General features: G+C 39.8%; 1 protein-coding gene across 4 annotated transcripts in view; it reads left to right on the top strand.

Annotated features, from left to right (window-relative positions):
• The window catches only part of GRM5 (glutamate metabotropic receptor 5), a 521,853-nt gene that overhangs the window by 394,925 nt on the left and 107,730 nt on the right, over positions 1 to 19,198 (top strand). For all 4 annotated transcript variants that reach the window (XM_053561783.1, XM_053561779.1, XM_053561781.1 and 1 more), the window contains exons 5-6: positions 2,811 to 3,057; positions 13,927 to 14,095. In XM_053561783.1, the coding sequence (XP_053417758.1) occupies positions 2,811 to 3,057; positions 13,927 to 14,095 (416 nt within the window). The remainder of the gene's footprint in view (positions 1 to 2,810; positions 3,058 to 13,926; positions 14,096 to 19,198) is intronic.

Raw genomic sequence — 19,198 nt, 5'->3', positions numbered from 1 at the left:
AAGGGACAACAGAGGCTTAGGGGTGCGTGGCACGTTGGTTCCCCAAAGGTCAGAAAGCTGCCTGGGGTGGATGGAGTTTCACCTGAACATAACCTGCTTGCACCACAGATGAGGGACCCCAGAAAACATGCCACTCATCCTCAGGTCACATGAATCACAAGCATCAAAGGGCATAAACAGAGCTGGTTCCTGTCTGTCTCAGGATATTATATTCCCAGCACATTCCACAGTTGCTCCTGAGAACTACACATGAAAAAGGGAGGAAAAGTGATCAGTCTCAAGAACAAAACTGTCCTGCATAGATCTTGCAGGTGGGAGATTTCAGGTAGAAGGATCAGCATTACAAAGGTCTGGGGGCTGGAGCACACCTCACAAGTGAAGGATCCAGGAAAAGGTTAGTATGTCTGGAAGAGTGGAATAATTAAAGTGAAGAATATTAGACGGTAGGGTCAGGGGGTAGGGGTGGAAGGCTATGAGGCCGACAGACTCCTGCATGTCTTTGAAGAACACCATGAGGACTTTGGCTTTTTATTTCACTAACCAAGAAGTCCCTGGAAAGTTTGATCAGAGGAGTGTCATGATTTGACTTAATACTTAAGGGAATTACTCTGGCTATTTTGTTTGAAAACAGGTTGGAGTAGGGGAGGATGGGCACAAGCAGAAAGAAAGAGACTGGTTAGACAGGAGAGTATATATTTTTCAAATTTATTTCGGAGTATTATAGGGGTGCACACAGTTTGGTTACATGATTTGTATCTGTATATTTTAAGTCAAAGTTGTCAGTGTGACCTTTACCCAGAATGTGTGTGTCACACCACTCAGGTGCTAATTCACCTGGTCCCGAATCTGGTGGTAGTACACTGGTGTGAAGTAGTCTAATTCCAGATATATTTTGAAGATAGATCAAATAAGAGTTGTGAAGAAAGGGTCAAAAGTGACTCCAAAGTGTTTAACTTAGCCATCAGAAGAATGGTGTGAAGTGAACTTTGGAAACCACAAATAGTCTGGGTGGAAAAGGAAATAAATTTTAAGGCTCGTCTGGGAAGTAGCCTGGAACCAGTGTTGAGTACTCAATTGGAGGCAGGATTTCCTATCTTATGTTTATGTCAGAATCAACACAGAGTCAGGATTTGAGTCAGCAATCAAGAGGGGGTAATATGCTTGTATAGTTTGACAAGTCATAAAGCACCATGCTACCTTTAGAGAGTTTTTTTTTTTTTTTTCATTTCTCTTCATGAAATTTCTTTTTTACAAATGACAAACTCTGACTTTACATCAGCTTTTCCTTTCAAATTATTACCGCATTCTTCCTATATATCTCAATTGTATCCATTCTTCAATCACCAGACCTGGTAATAGATTCTGCTTCCTAAACATGTTTGTCCCAAACGTAGCCTCTTCCCCAGACAAGGCCATTTCCACCTGTTCCTGGAATTGCTGCAGCCCCTCTGAATGGGTTCTCTAACTTTACTTCTACAACCCTTTAAACCTTTCTCCACAATGTAGCCAGCTTGGTCCTCCTAAAATGGAAATCTGATCATGTCCTTCCTTAGCTTAAACATCACAGGGGAGCCAATCCTCTTATGGTAAAGTGCAGAACCCTTAACGTGGCGTGAGTGTTTCTGCTTTCTCTACCATAGCAGGCCTATCACCCGCCTCCCACTCTGTGTTCCTGCCATTCTGACACTCTTAAATTTCCCAAGTATATCATGCTCTAGCTCATTTGTGACCCCTCAAACGTGCCTGAACTACTCTTCTGCCACCCCCCATCCAGCTGCAGCGAGATTCTGAATCTGATTCATGATTCAGTCCTGCTTCAGCACTTAGCAAACCACTTCATAATTGTCTGCTTAGATGCCATCTGCCTGCTCCTCTCTTAGTAAACGAGAACAAGCATCATGTCTGTCTTGTACAACATTATGCCCCTCACTTGGAGCAAGTTCTGAGCAGTTACAATTACCACTCAGTCTGTATTTGTCAAATCAATCACCGGCCACAAATGTTACTTCCTTAATGAAATGTTCCTTAGGGTTTTCCACTGGAAGGGGCCTCTCCCTCTCTGTAGATTTGGACTCTACATATGTTACAGATTTATCATTATCTGTCTTTCACTGTACTACATAATTTATTTCTGTTACTAGACAAGTTTCTTAAGTGCAAAATCAATGTCTAATTTATCTTTATTTTTTTTCCCTAGTTATCAATCACAAGCTTTAGGTATACTTTGACTCCAATAAATGTTTATTGAATTAACTAATGAATTAATGGAGTTTAAATGTTATATTATACTTCATAACTTCAAAATAGGCCAGCTTGTGGACAGCATATGCTTTGAGGTTGGAAGTGGTAGGTGAAAAATCTAAATAGGTAAATTGATGCCAGATTTCAGAAGGTCTCTGGTTTGGGTAGCTAAGAGGACTGAATACTTCAGAAACTGGAGATTTGTTAAGGAATTCCAAACCAAATAGGTATATTATTACAAAAGACACTGAGAAAATTAATCTTCTTTTCTTAGGATAAATTTTGTGGTACAGAAATACCAGTACTATCCTGCATTCATCCTCAGAGTGTTGTTACTGAAGGAAGGGAATCTTGCTACTGTTGGACATTCAAATTCTTCAGGGGTTTGAAAAAAAAGCCCAAATATAGGAGATAATTCTTAGGCACACTATGTTGGACCTGTTTCTTAGTATTGTCTCCGTTCTGACTCCCATAGAATTGTTTTGCTGCATTCTCTGATTGTTGATTTCCATGGATGTAGCTCCAGTAAATTCAGTTTCAAAGTTAACCCCTAATTTGTTTCCCAACAGGTTCTCTGACTCTGAAAACACATCATGTTCAAGATTCCAAAATGGGATTTGTGATCAATGCCATCTATTCCATGGCCTATGGGCTCCATAACATGCAGACGTCCCTCTGCCCCGGCTACGCGGGACTTTGTGATGCAATGAAGCCAATTGATGGGCGGAAACTTTTGGACTCCCTAATGAAAACCAATTTCACTGGGGTTTCTGGAGATATGATCCTATTTGATGAGAACGGAGACTCTCCAGGAAGGTATTATAATTTTCCTCTGGATAATAGAGCTTGAACAACAGCTGAGTGTTGATCCTTTGTGGTTATGCAGGTTTCCTGGCCACGTTTGGCCAGCCATGATGTCCCAAAGGGAGCAAGACAGAGAGGCAAAGCCCCATTTCCTGTGGGCAGGGGACAGCATTGATGCCAGTGTCCAGAAAGTGCTTTAGAGATCATCGTCACACTTCAGAGACCTAAACTCAGAGGCAGCAGCCTCACTGTCTCAGAGATGAACAAAGGCGGTCTCTGTGATTTCTCTGAACACATTTGTCACGTTTTTCTCATCTTCTTGGGTTGAGAACTGTTCTGAAGAAAGAACCATTCAATTTGTGGTGATTCAGAAATAAGACTGAGGGGCTATTACATTGTTTGCTGTGCCTACGGTGAGTTAGAAAGGTGTATTTTATTTTATTATTCTCTAGCTGGAGTCCTTTCTTCCTTGGTGAGAACTAAATTGGCCTAGTCTCTGAAATTTCACCTTTCATTATTTATAGAATAGATGCTATGAAATATGAATTTATACATACAAGTCAGCCTCCAGAAAAATCACAAAGTACCTGGGACGTAGCAGAACTCACTTCCTTCTCCTACTCCAAATTCTACATAGGAAACTTTTCATCTATGAGTGATAATGTCACTGAAGTGACAGTCTGAGTTGTAGCAGGAGAGGGGTCTTCCCTCTTCTTTGCATCAGAACAATCAGGGTCTTCTGGTCTCCCACTGCGAAACCCCCTGTGCTCTTCCGGCAGTAGTGTCTGCCTGCCAGCTACGTTCAGAGATTCTCTGTTTGCAGTTGACCCTTCCAAAAGAAGCTCTCACGAGTCCTTCCACAACTCATACCCCAAGCACCACACGCTCTACCGACAGCACTGGTTAGCGTATTTCTATATATATCTATTCTGAGACGAGATGGAGCTTGCCCAGAGGCACCTATTACTATCCCACCTGATGGACTTCTAAGTGATAGCTATTTTCAGCTCCTACAGCCAAGCCTAAACCTAGATATGTTCTCTATTCTTGAGACTTGAAGAGCATTGTCCCAGTCAGGCTGTTTGCCAAGATAAGCTGGCTTGTCACATGTTGTTTTCTACTATTTGGCTGTTCAGTATAATCATGAAAGAAAAAAAAAATTCAGGCATTTTCCTAGGACCAAAGAAAATTTTTTATTTCTTGCAAATCTTCTTAGAGTGGTTGACCAATGACCATGGCCTTCAGGATCAGATGAAGGCCTCAGCTATGACATCTGTACATGACTTTGCTATCCCTATGTGCCTCTCTGGAGCACGGGCATCAGCTGGGACTTCATGATAGACTCAGTGACAGCAGCTCCACCAGTCTAGGGATTTGTGAGCCGTGTACCTGAGCCGTCCTACAAACCAGGGAGTGAGGAAGTGTCTCAGTCAGCTCAGTTCTATTCCAATGGGAAACCTGAATGAATTGGGCAGAACATCACTGCCTCATTTATAATCCTTCAAATATGCTGTAATGGGTACTTCAGGACATTAGTTCTTAACCTTTGGGGACATGAATCATCAGATAAAATTCATGGCTACTCTTTCAATACACATAAAATTTTGCAAATAATTTCTGGCAATACATGGCTGTTTAGAGTCTATCCATGCACCGCGAAACTTGGGTATTACATTAACCCAATTAATAAATTATCAGACTTGGTCTCTAAGGACATGGACCAGACTCAGGAAAAGGTGGTTTGAACCTTTTTGTTTTTCCAACTAATCCAGTTATAGTCACAAAAAATGTAATTAATATTCATCTAAGCCACACTAAGCTAAGCACTCAACTTTTTAATTCTATGAGGTACATAATGTTATTGTCTCTTTTCCAGCTGTAGAAACTAAGGATTACAAGGTTAAATGCCAGACATACACACAGTCTAGTAAATGATGGCCCAGATTCTAACTCAGTATCCTGGGCTTCAACTCCTAGCCTTGAACAACAGCCTGCCAAAGATCAAAATTAAAAAAAATCGAAAACAAAAGCACTATTTTCTGAGGAATGTATTTGTAGGCATTAAGTTGTTATTTTTGTGGCATGGAAGTCACTACTCTCCTGGCTAAAAGACACTCCCAGCTGGGTGAGGAACTAGCAGAGCCTGGGGGGATTAAAGTCCAGAGCTACAAGAGGAAGAGGCTGAACAGAGGAGGCTGAGAGACAGCTCTTCATTTTGCACATGCACTCGCATTGGAGAGGACATTTGAATCATTGTTTTAAAGTGCACATCTGATTAGATTACTACAGCCCACAGTTCTTTCATTGAATCCAGACGCTGTGAATTTAAAAAAGCTTAGACAGTCCTGTAATGCTTCCAACATGATGTGTAAGACGTCCTAGCACTTCTTAATTAACACATTAATATTTCTGCAATAAACCATATGAATATTCACACTAATTGTGATAAATAGACTATAAATAGCCTCATGATAGTTAAGGTCATGTTTTGTCACTAGATAAGTTCAGGCAGGATCATGTTTTGCTGCCAAGTGAGTTATGCAAAAAAGAACTATGATTTTCAGAGCTCTACAGATGTCAGAATTACAGAAAAGAAAAATGGACTGTTACTACCCTGATTGCCATGTAAAGCGCACTCCCATATATAATGTGTGCCCACATTTTTTGGCCCCAATTTTCAGAAAAACGCCCCTCAACAAAGCATCTGGCTCTCAGCTGGAAGAGATACATTTGGGGAGGGTGAATGCAATGCAGTCTGGTCAACATTCAGATGGCACCACCATAGCCACCTGCTCTGTGAAAGCTGCCCCTTCCCTCTTTCCCAGGAGCCCTTCCACCCATGCCACATCGGGGGCATCAGCCAAGATGTGCATGCCTGGTGGAGCAGAAGCTTCTGAGGCTGCTCTGCACATAGGCAGCCAGGCAGGTCCCTGAGGCCTGCAAGGCTGCCGGTCCCCTCTGCATGCCGTGTGTCAGCCCACCTCACCAGCCCCACTACAAGGTCACAGTGCTGGACAGAGACTTCTCTAGCCCACTTTTGACAATCCCAGACCCTCCAGGCCTGGAACCCTGTGTGCCCAGCAGGCCTCACTCTCTCCTGTACTGTACCACCCATATAATACAGATTCTGAGTTTTCCCTCAGAAATTCGTGCAAAAAAGTGTGCATTATACATGGAAAAATGTCGTATTTACCATCAGTAATCTAGATCTGGGTTGGCAGATTATGGTCTGCAGGTGAAAGTCAGTCTACTGGCTGTTTTCTAAGTTAGGATTTTGGAATATGGTCACACTCATTTATTTAGGTGCTAAGGATGCTTTTGTCCTCAATGGCAGAGTTGGGCATTAGAGTACATATCAAAGTCTAAAATATTTATTCTATATTGCCTAACAGCAAAAGCTTACTGCCTCCTAGTTTAGAGACTCCATCGCGAACTGGGTTTAAGAGGGCCAAGCAGAGGAAATATGGAGGACCGATATCACACTGAGTACAACTGACTGCTTAAAGCAAAAAATTAAACATTATATTGTGAGCTTTGTGGGTTTTATAAATATGTGGGTATAAAATATTTGACAATAATTTTAATAGCAGAGAACAAAGAGATATGAAATTATACAGGGGCAAATTTCTTATATTTTACATTAAGTGACTCAACATTAATTTTCAGTAAAATAAGATAGAAAAGCATATTGTACTTCCTTTAACAACTCAATAATTCTGATACAAAGGGTGATAGTTAAAAAGTCAAGAGATGGGACAGAGACCAACCTGGAGAAGCTCCCAGCCCAGTGAAGGCACCAGTGAGGGTTTCCTTTCTCCTTCCCACACACCTCTGGTGGTCGAGGGCTGCCAAGCTGCCAAGGAGCTTTTGTAATGTCATGAGAACAAGTGCTGTTACAACCACTGAATTGTAACCCTCTTAAAAATAAAGCAGCCGGCTTCTACCCCTTTGAGGGTCAGCCTCCCCGATCCCTGCCCCTTCATCCTTACTCCCACCACAGCTGCAAGACAAGAGCCTGGATGCCACCCAGCTTCTCCACCCTCACTGCCCCTTTCTCTGCCCCAGGGAGCTCCAGCCCTTGAGTTTCCACATCACCTGTTCCTATACAGATAGTTCCCAACAGCTGCCCAGGTTGATAGAGGCTCCAGAGAACTAAGAGCTTGGACATTCCTTGTGGCTACCTCCCTGGAAGAGAGACTGGAAGAACTGGTGTTTCCGCAGTCTTCCATTCAGATTCTTTTCCTCCCCCATGCCTTCCCACAGCAGCCAAAAGGGGCCATTAAACTGAGACTTTCAAAAGCAGCAGCCTCCTGCACTCTGCTGGTGTATCTTCCAGTTTGAGGGTTCCACTCAGAGAGGGGCCCACACCTTTCCCCTTGGGAACCTGCTGTGGACCTAGGGGCACTCAGTCTTCGAGTTCCCTGTCTGCACAGGCTGGATCTTGTACCCCAGGATTGAATTAGGTTTCTTGGGGGCATAGAGGGGAGAATTGAGACCTAAACTCAAGCAGCCCAGGCAGGACAGTGCAGTACACCTTTGGACTGGGGCAGGTCCAGGGTGGGGTGGTGCCCAGTCTGTAGTGCCATTGCTCATTAGCTTGATAAATTCAGGCACCCATTTATAAGCCGGACACTGGAAAAAGTCTCTTGGGGCAGGGGAGGACCAAGAGGGGCAGAAGTGACTCCCAGTAGCCAATTGATGAATTGCAAATAGCTGCTTCCGCATGAGCAGACTCTCTGGTTTGGTGGGGCTGAGTCAGCTCCCTTCCCAGTGGCCTTCCTAGGAGCCTAGGACCTGACCTTTGATCTTTGCTGGGACAGTTCCAGAACTTCTGTAGAGCCTGAAGGCAGGTTCACTTGATGTAGTCCTACCCATCCTCAGTCCTCCACCCACCTCAGCTGTAGTGGAGAACAAACAATCCCCTGGAATTTGAGAGCCCCACCCACCACCTGGGGAATCTAAGTGCTTCTTCTGAGGGGCTAGAGATGATGCAGTTGGCTCTTTCCTGCAAAAACCTAATTCTGATAGGGAGAACAGCTGCATAGTCCATTACAGCATCAGCCAACTCAATCGAACAGGGCGACCCCAATGATTGATGCTCCCAAGCACCACCCACCTCATCAGAGATTAAGGTGTGGGTCCTGCTTCAATTCACACAGCTTGGAGAGAAGAAAACAGCAGAACAGAAGCAAACGAAGGGGGCACTGCTTTTTACAAGTGAGGTTGCAAGCAGTTCAAGCTATGAGGGGTCTAATTCCTCCACAGCAGATCTCCAGGTTGATTCAGAAATTGCTAAGAGTATCCACAAAAACAATGCATCAGAAAGCAGGCAGAGTAGAGATCTGAGGGTCACCAATACCTTATTTCTACAGCTGATGACATCAGATCGCGCTGGTACATGGCACAAGCTGTGCTTGGGACTTGGCTTTCCAGCAGTAACCTTGGCATCACCCCCTCCAGGCCAAAGAGAGAACAGACAGAACAGATGCTCCCACATGCTATGCCCTGAGATAGGCCTGAGGACTCCTCTTTCTGTGAGTGGGATCTGAGCAGAGGAAGAACCTCAGACACCATGAGTACCACCTGGGAAGCCTTGGGTAACTTCGGTAGTGGGTCCTAGGTGTTGGGGAAGAATCATGCTGACCAGCAGCTCTGACCCACCTCTGCAGTCCTTGGGTCACTGAGACAAAACCCTGCCTGTGAGTGAGACTGGGCACTAGGAAAGGGCTCAACATAAATAGTTACATGGAGAAGAATGAAACAGGACCATTTACACAAGTTAATTCAAGATGGATAAAAGATTTAGATCTAAGATATGAAACCATAAGCATTCTAGAGGAAAATGTGAGACAAATTCTTCTAGATATTGGCCTAGGCAAACATTTAGGACTAAGACCCCAATGGCAATCATAGCACCAACAAGAATAAATAAATGGGATTTGAGTAAACTAAAAATCTTCTTCACAGCTAAGGAAATAATTAACAGACAACCTACAGAATGGGAGAAAATATTTACAAGCTATACATCCAATAAAGAGCTAATATCCAGAATCTATGAAGAACCCAAGAAAATTAGCAAGAAAAAACAAACAATTCCATTAACAAGTGAACAAAAAAGATGAACAGAAGCTTTTCAAAAGAAGAAAGGCAAATGGACAATAAGCATGTAAGAACATGCTCAATGTCATTAATCATCAGGAAAATGCCAACTGAAACCACAACCAGATATCACCTTACCCAAGGTAGATTGGCTTTTGTTAAAAAGTCCCAAAACAGCAGATGCTGTGTGGATGCAGAGGGAAAGGAATCCTTATATACTGTTGGTAGAACTGCAAATTATTATAACCACTATGAAAATTCCTCAAAGAACTAAATGTGTGGAAATTCATACACTTGAATGGAAATGTATGAATTAGTATGGAAATTCCTCAAAGAACTAAAAGTAGACCTAACATTCAATCTAGCAATCCCATTAATAGGGATCTTCCCAAAGGAAAAGAGCTCATCGTATCAAAAAGACACTAGCATTTGAATGTTGACTGTAGCACAATTCATAAATGCAAACATATGGAATCAACCCAAGCGCCCATCAATTCATGAGGGGACCAACAAAATGTGGTAAATGTTTACCCTGGAGTACTACTCAGCCATCAAAAGATAAATTAGTGCCTTTTGCAAATATTTGCATAGAACTAGAGATCACTATCCTAACTGAAGTTTCCCCCAAATGGAAAATTAAACACATATGTACTCACTATTAAACTGAAACCACCCAATGACCACACGTGTGCACAGAGGAATGTAAAACTTAATGGATATCAAGCCGTGGGGGAGAGGAAGGAAGGGGCAAAAGTCTAACTAGTTTGTAAAATGAGCACTATTTAGGTGGTGGGCACACCTATAGCTGGGACTCGAGCATTACAAAAGTGTAACCAAAAATATTTGCACCAACTTAATACTTTAAAACTAAATAAAAAGCAAAAAAAGCCAACAGAGAAAAAAAAAAGAAAGAAAGAAAGAAAGAAAACATACACCCAAAAGAAAAGAATAGAAGAAAAAAATACATTGGGGCAAATGAAAAACATGAGCCTAGAACAGTAGAAACTGCAGATAATGGCCTTATGTGCACATGAATTCTTAACCTATGGCTGTGCTCAGAGAAGGGCCATAGAGAAATAGACGATCTGTTTGATGTCCAGATTTTCCTGGGAAGATAATTGGGTCCTGATAAACAAAGAGACACACCCAAGGCTACACAGTCAATTAAGTAACAGACCAAGGACAATACGCAACTCTCAGAAACAGTCATTAAATGAAAATTTACCTTAGTATTTTTAATATTACATTCGAAATGGTTCAATGTCCGTAATAGAAAAGACGTCTATTATTAGTGACCATTGATATCTTGGGTCAAACTAACTCTGTGGTCTCTCTTTAATTTGTTTAATCCAGTTTCAAGGCACAGATCATTGTAATTGTGTTGTTGTATGGAACAGGGCTTAGAGTATTTATTCTGTCATCCCACAGCCAATTAGCAAATTTTTAAGAATTACACATTTTTTTTAACAAAAGTACCTTAGCACTACAGTATAGACTAAGAGATTCTTAGGTACCACATAAATCTAATACTCTTCGTAATCCTCTCCCCAAATAATTTTTCGGTTCCTCTGATGAAACTTGCTTCAGCTCCTTGGGTAGAGAAAACCTCACTATCTTCTTGGCCTGCTCTATTTTTCAAAGTTCTAACCATTTAGAAATTTCCTTATTTCTGTTCTACATACATCTGCCTTTTTTCTAGTTTCTCTGAAGTGTTTTATTAGAACTTTTTTGTTGTTACTGTTATTGGAATGTAGTCTGTTTATCTGTTTTGCTTCATTTTTGAAGAACATGTGAAATTCATTTTTAAAGTTATTCACTGTTAGCTCTAAACTGTGTCCAACAGAGGGAGGGAGGCAGGAGGGAAGGAAGAAGAGATGTTAAAGAAGAAGGATGACATGTGTGGACACGTTGGGATGAAAAAGCAGTTTCAAAAACAGGGACTCAGAAAGTCAGAGGTAAAGTGACGGGAGGAGAGAGAAGGAAGGGACGGAAGGAAGACAGAGAGGAGGGGAAGAGAACAGAGTGAGAAGATGAGCAGAAAAAAGAGGAATGGAAGGGGGATGGGAAGAATAAAAAATGTGAGCTGGGAAGATTTATACTACAATATCTTTGGAATGATACACTGATCTTGGATCTTTACTAAAGCTGTAAAAAACAAAGAGCACACTGAATTATGTACTGCGTGTTTTTGGAAAATTAAATAGTCTTCTACTTTAAATCATGTGTAAATATCACAGGAAACCATAATGTGTTTTCATTCTCACCTAAAACTTAAATAAGGGCATTTTTAAAACATGCACATTGGGTGGAGAATAAAATCTTTATTCTATCTCTGAAAAAATAAAAGAACTCATACTAATTCACTCACACACACACACACAAATGCAGAATCTTCTTCTGTGGAGAATTATTTTTAAATCTATATTTCTTTAGTGTACAGTCACTAAACATTTTAAGGCAATGTTCTATTTTCATAGATACAGCCATGAGTAATAATATTTCTTTGTGTTTGTTTTGTAGGTAAAAAACAACAATCTGAATTCTAATGGCTAATTCCAAAGGGAGAAATTATTGTCTCTAATGTAGTTGCAATACATTTACCGGGTTGAACCCAAAAGAAAAAAAGATTAAGATTTAACTGTTCTTGAAATCATTTCCCTGTCAATAGGACATTTTCCATTCTACAGAGTTTTCATGTATAGTCTTCAAAAACTGGATCCCTTCACTTTTTATGACTTTTTGTACATAAAATAAAGGAGGCATGGGTGTAGAGATAAGAGCCTTAAATGTAACATGGTTCAAATTTTTACAATATTTAAGCAATTATCAATGATCTCTTAGCTCTCTTCAGTAGATGTGGGACAGTCTAATGGGCAGGGGAGAACAGCAGACTTGAGATCTGGAGGATTAGTTTAGGTCCTGGCTCTGACATTTGCATACTCTGAAGTCTGGTCATACTAATTAACCTCACTGAGCTCCGGTTCCGTTATCTATGGAATTAACAGTTTGGACAAGGCTTTGTCAGAGTTAAAACTGGTAGAAATGAGGTTGACAGCTCATTTTTAAGTGAGCAGTAAAACCCTCACATCTCTTCAAATCATAAACAGCAAAGAAAGAAGCCTCCTGACACTGACCTTTCTTTCTTTCTCTCACCCTAGCAGCTTCAAAGGTTATTTGCTCACAGAAAGTCACCTCTTGAAGACTTAAAACCCACATGTTTGAAGCAGTCAGTGACATAAACACGAGTTCTTTTTACTCCAGTGCTCTGTGTTCTCGTGCGTCAGCTCACTGCATGCTCAGTAACCACGGGGTAACGGTGCAGAATGGAAAGGAAAGGGCCTCCTGTAAACACTTGGTACTTTTGATTTAGAAGTGCAATTTACACAGTTACCCAAAATTGTCACTGACTGCAAACGCTGCAGGATAATCCTTAAGCTACTAAACAGCAAACAGAACGTAAGAATGAGTTAACATTCTCAAAAAGGCTATAGTAAAAAATGCAATTGGGAATGAGAACAGAATAACATCATTTGGCGATACAGGCTTCTACAGAGGATGTCAGGTTTGTCCCAGGATTTCTGTAAGAGCATTGGTTTGAGCACCGTAATCTCGTCACTTGAATCCAAAAGCTAGGAGGTTTTCCATTCACATTAAATTCCAGATAGCTACACACAGAAGTTTGGAGGCGGTATAAGAGTCCTGGGGGCAAAAATCACAGACTGTGAAATCATCCTATGTGAAGACATGTGTGCCTAAGGAGCACCTTTAGGAAGCGACATATCATGCCACCTCTTTTCTAATGTCCTCAGATTAGAAAATGGTAATTTTCTAATTTTCTTCTTAGTAACGCAAGACAAGAACAGAAAAACAAGTGTCCAATGTATTCAATACTAACATAAAACCAATAGATAAACAACTATACCCTCTCATGAGAGAAAAGCACAATTAAATTCAAGTGAGGGGTAGGGGAACGGGACAAACAGGAGAGGGGAGAAGGGTGGATGATTGGTAAGCTCTCACCTAATGGGCACAGGTAAGGGTGTATAGCACACCCCTGCATGAAGGGCTCGCCTACAACTTTACCTAAATGCAAACAATGTAACTTAATCATTTGTACCCTCATATTAATCTAAAATTTAAAAAAAAATAGTGAATAAAGGCCAGGCCACAAGCTCTTACTCCCTTTCAATCATTTTTACCTTGCATGAGGTGCTTTAGAAGCTATCTATTTTCAGACATGTTTTAAAAAAGCACTCTTAAAATTGCCTTTGTACAATGACTTTAGCCATTGATAGAGGGTAAAATAAGAAAGGTAAAATTAAGCCCTATCCTAATTATCCTGACATTCCCTAAGGCTGAAAGGAAGATTAAAGATTTACCAAATTCCCCATTCAGTTACCAAATAAAATTTTTATCATTTCTCTTAAATGGAGATAAAAACATTGCTATCCTTTTTAGAAGCCTACCAGTAGTACTTATTTAAACTTCTTGAAGTTATTTCAAAACTGTCTTTCATCCTGCTGAGGTCTCACTTAGGACTGTTTTCTATTTCAGGTGTGTAATATTGAAAGTTAAAAAAAAATGGTCTCTGAAGAGAAAGTGAAACAGACAAGTTTTTTTGTTGTTGTTTTTTTTTTTTTTATTCTAACTGTACTGTCATGGAAAATTCCAGTGTTATTTATATGAAATGTAGATATCACTTGGAGAAATAAGATCCATTGACTTTTTGTAGATGAATATTTATATGTTTAGCTGAATAATTGCTATATTCTTATCCCTAAGGTATGAAATAATGAATTTCAAGGAAATGGGAAAAGATTATTTTGATTACATCAATGTTGGAAGTTGGGACAATGGAGAATTAAAAATGGATGATGATGAAGTATGGTCCAAGAAAAGCAACATCATCAGATCTGTCTGCAGCGAACCATGTGAGAAAGGCCAGATAAAGGTAAAATGGAGTCCATGGGTTATTTTTTTAATTTTTTTGTGAACTAAACAGTGTTAATTACAATTGGTTGTTGTAAACATTTGATACAATTTGTTTTATCTTTTATATTGTAAGTTTCTAATATCAGAGATCCTGCTTTTTACTTTTTTTTCACTAATTCCTTAAAAGGTCTAGCATGAAACTCACAATAGTCTTAGTAGCTGGTCTAAGTGATCCAATAATGAGTCATGTTTGCCCCGACGACCATTCTGCAGATTCAAGCCTTTACTGAAATTACTTCCTGGGGATACTTTACAGTCGGAAAGCACATTAAATACCTATTAATATAATAGTTAATATCAATGTGACAAGCATAAATGAGACATCTTTCATTCCTCGGAATATTTATAGTCTGTATGAGGAAAAATATTATGGACACAGACAAGCAACATCATATAAAATGTGATGACTTCATTATAAAAGAAAAAAGAGCTATATAGGTTTAACAAAAGAGAGACAGATGTCAGGGATTGTGGCTTGTGGTTATAATCTTAGCACTCTGGGAGACTAAGGTGGAAGGATTCTTTGAGCTCAGGAATTCAAAACCAGTCTGAGCAAGAGTGAGACCCATCTCTACTAAAACTAAAAAATGTACTGGACATTGTGGCATGCACCAGTAGTCCCAGTTACTCAGGATGCTGAGGCAGGAGGATTGGTTGAACCTAGAAGTTTTATATTGCTGTGAGCTCAGCTGATGCGATGGCACCTTAGCTTAGGCAACAGAGTGAGACTCTGTTGCAAGAAATAAAAAATAAAAGGAGAAAAAGAGAGATATTTCTTCCGAATAAAATGTAAAAAGTTGTACCATAAAAAATCAGTATAATTTTAGAGAAAGATCATTTATGTAAAGAGACAAGTAATAGAAAAGGGGCAAAAGTGGTCAGTTGAAGACTGTTTTGCAACAATAATGAGAAATACAGGGTGCATTGCCCTATATGGCTATTATAAAAGAGAGAGTTGCAATAAGTTGAAAACAGATTGGCAGAGAGTTTCAAATATCATACTAAATAGATTTAACTTAAATATTATTTTACAGGAGTCAGAAAATGATTTGGACCAACGTATTGACATAAATTGGCGTGTGGTAGGTGAAGATGAGTGGAGTTATAAAACATGAAAAAAACTAATAAAAAACAAATTAGGACACTGTAACAGTAGCAGCAAGGCCCTGAAATAGGGAAAAAAGCAGGGAGAATGAAAAGAAATATGGAGACATTTTTGGAAAAACATTATAGAAGTATCAGACCTGACCATGTGCTAGATGTTAAATTGGAGAAGAGAATGAAGTCCAGAACAATCATTTAAAATTGCAAGCTTTAGTAACTAAAGTTTTTCACAGGGATTGTTTTGAGACAGCAGCCAGTGATGGAAAACATTGGTCTAGAACAAGGAGAAATAAAATCTAAGATAAAGATTTAGGATTTAGTTAAATAGAACTTAAGGTGAAGCTGTTAAGAGTAGATAAAATTACTGAACCTAAAAGTGTAAAGAAGAAATAAATGTGAACCAAGAAGAGAACTTGGTGTTGACCTGCTTCTAAAGTATAAAGGAGGAAAAAGAGCAGACACAGAGCAGTAGCCGATTCAGAGAAACAGAGAGATCCAGAGAGCTCACTGTCATGTAGGATGGTCATCAGTGAAGGGAGAGGCCAAAGAAGAGGAGCAATGAGGGGGAGACAGAATTGAGGGTTAGTTCTCTACGCGGGTCTGCAGATCAAACAGAATGTAATGGTGACCCAGTACCAAAAGGAATGGGTAAGGAAAATGTGATACACATACACCATGCCCGTGATACTATCCAGCCATAAAGAAAAATGAAACCCTGTTATTCATGGCAACATGGCGGAACTGGAGGACATCACGCTAAGTGAAGTAAGGCAGAAACAGGAAGTTAAAACCACATGTTCTCACTCCTGTGTGAGAGCTAAAAACAGTTGATCTCATAGAAGTACAAAATAGAACAGAAGAAGTAGGGAGGCACCTGTGGCTCAGTCGGTAAGGCGCCGGCCCCATATACCGAGGGTGGCGGGTTCAAACCCAGCCCCGGCTGAACTGCAACCAAAAAATAGCTGGGCGTTGTGGCAGGTGCCTGTAGTCCCAGCTACTCGGGAGGCTGAGGCAGGAGAATCCCTTAAGCACAGGAGTTGGAGGTTGCTATGAGCTGTGTGATGCCACGGCACTCTACCGAGGGCCATAAAGTGAGACTCTTGTCTCTACAAAAAAAAATAAAAAATAGAAGAATAACAGAGGCTGGAAAGGGTAGGAGGAAGGAAAGGGTAGAGAGAAATTTGTTAAAGGACATAGTATTACTAGGAATAAGTCCCAGTGTTCTATACTACTGTAGGTAAAATGAAGATAAAAATAAAAAAATAAATTTATTAATGTCTACTAACTGGCTCAATAGCTTACAAAATACCTAAAATTTTCAGTGTATCTCGTTATAGTTTACAACTAGAGTGGGCAAACTGCAGCCCACAGGCTAAATCTGACGGATTGCCTGTTTTTGTAAATAAAGTTTTACTGAAATACAATCAAGCTCACGGGCTTACATGTTGTCTATGTCTACTTTCCTGCAATAATGGCAGTGTCGAGTATTTGAGTTGCACTATAGAATGGATGGCCCAAAGCCTAAACGTTTACTATTTGGCCCTTTGCAGAAAAAGTTGCTACTTCTTGACATACAGTGACAAAAAAGTTCTACACCTTGGCCAGCCATCTTGCAGTTGAACTCTTCACATGAAATCATTTATAGATCCACTCAGAATATCAATAGTTCATGATGTCCAGTGCTTCCCTCAGAAAGATTGCATAACGTAAATCACCTTATGGATGTTTTTGTTTTTGACTCTTCGTAGCAATATATTTGAACCTGTAACTTCAAAACGCTAAATGTATGATTTGAAAACTTTATTTATATACTTTTCTACCTCATGCTATTGGTAATAACTTACACAATAGAAGAATTTGATTCCCTGTTATTATATATATATACACACACACACACACACACACACACATATATATATATATATATTTTTTTTTTTTTTTCAGTTTTTGGCTGGGGCTGGGTTTGAATCCACCACCTCCAGCATATGGGGCCAGCGCCCTACTCCTTTGAGCCACAGGTGCTGCCCCCTATTATCATACTTTTAATACTAGTTATTTTGTAATAATACTTTTTTAGCCTTATTTAATTCCAAAGTCTATTTTACTAACTAGACCTCGTTTTCACATTATTTACACACAATTTTCACAAAATTAACAAGATTTTCCTAATATAGTTGAAGGCTGCAACTGAACAATGTTAATGATATCAATATCTCATTGCACTGTTCAGATTTTAGTTTTCATGAAAGAGTTTAGTCAAAAATAGTTTCCAATGTTACGTATTTTTATTCATAGAGAAGGTACCACTACTCCCAGGATATTCAAGAAGAATGGGAATTGTCACTACTTTGTGTTCAGAATGAATGTAAATAGAACCTAACATGCAAAAATAATAAAACAAATCAATTCTAAATGATCTGAAGAAGATGAGTTGCCACTGTTGATTCAAAAACAGATGTAATATTGGAGTTTTTCTAGAAACCAAGCTTGGACTTATTTTGGCAAGAAACTGAAATTCACAAACCAATGAAAATTGAACCATAGAAAGCAAGCATATTTTTTGCTGGACAGTGTGGAAATGTGGCTGCATTTATTTGCCTGTCCTTCTTAATATGCCCACCTACCCGCATTACAGCATCATTAATAAAATAGGTAACAGGGAGTGTTCTACATGTTAAAAATCACTGTAATGTTTTATTCAATCCTCGGGAATAAAAACAAACAGGCTAAGTCTGAAAAAACTGCATCAGCTAGAGGACTGCTCAAGGCTGCACAACTATATAGGTAAGACTAGAACCCCCACCTGGCTTGGCACCCATAGCTCAGTGAGTAGGGCTCTGCCACGTACACCAAGGCTGGTGGGCTCGAGTCTGGCCCAGGCCTGCTAAACAACGACAACTGCAGGGCTTTGTGGTGGGCACCTGTAGTCCTAGCTACTTGGGAGGCTGAGGCAAGAGAATTGCTTAAGCCCAAGACTTTGGGGTTGCTGTGAACTTGGATGCCACGGTGCTCTAGCAAGGGCAACATAGTGAGATTCTGTCTCACAAAAAAAAACCTGGGTGGCATCTGTGACTTAAGGAGTAAGGCACTGGCCCATATACCAGAGGTGGCAGGTTCAAACTTGGCCCTGGCCAAAAACTGCAAAAAAAAAAAAAAAACAACAACAACAAAAAAACTAGAACCCCCTGCTCTCAAGCCAGTAAGTACTCTCCCACCTACATCTTTGAAAATATCATGAAGTTTGTCTTCCAATATGGCTCAATATCTGTGAGCATGAGCCTTGAACTCCAACATATATTGTTTTAGCCCTCATCTATCCTAATGTGCTATGTGAACTTAGTTTTCTCCCCTAAGGAAAATGAATAAAATAACACTAGCTACCTCATACAGAGCTATTCTAATGTTTTAATATGATAAAAGCATCTGACATGCACTAAATAGCCTATAAGTCGTCAATATTTTTATGAAGAATACTTTAGCTAGATTAAGAAGGTCTAAAGAGCAAATTTGCCTCATTTATTTGGTTATTTTAGGGAAAAGGTGTTTCAGGTCCTTTTGTCATTATTCCCTACTTGAATTGCTGCAATTTTAAAAGTATGAAGGAGGAATACTATAGAATGTAAATAGGAAGTGTCAGCTGACAATTGTATCTGGATAGAGGCATCTAGATGGTGTTATCACCAAAGGTCATTGTCATTTGTAGAGTCAGCATCTGAAACAAGGAATGCAAAGCATAACTACTGCTGTGTCTAGTTACTGCTGAACATTAATCATAATTTTAATCATTTATAAGAATATTTAATGAATTCTCTGTCCCACAGAAGCTACTCATGCACCAGTGGTGAGACAAAAAGGTATATACATTTGTAAAGAATAACATCTGCAAATCTTTCAACTGTTAAAGTACTTCAATTGTTTTTTATTGCCTTAACAATTCAAATAGATGTGATCTATTCAT

This window comes from Nycticebus coucang, chromosome 14 (genome assembly GCF_027406575.1).
Source record: "Nycticebus coucang isolate mNycCou1 chromosome 14, mNycCou1.pri, whole genome shotgun sequence".
Lineage (NCBI taxonomy): Eukaryota > Metazoa > Chordata > Mammalia > Primates > Lorisidae > Nycticebus > Nycticebus coucang.
The sequence above is the reverse complement of the archived record's forward strand: the minus strand, read 5'-3'. Positions and strand labels throughout refer to the sequence as shown.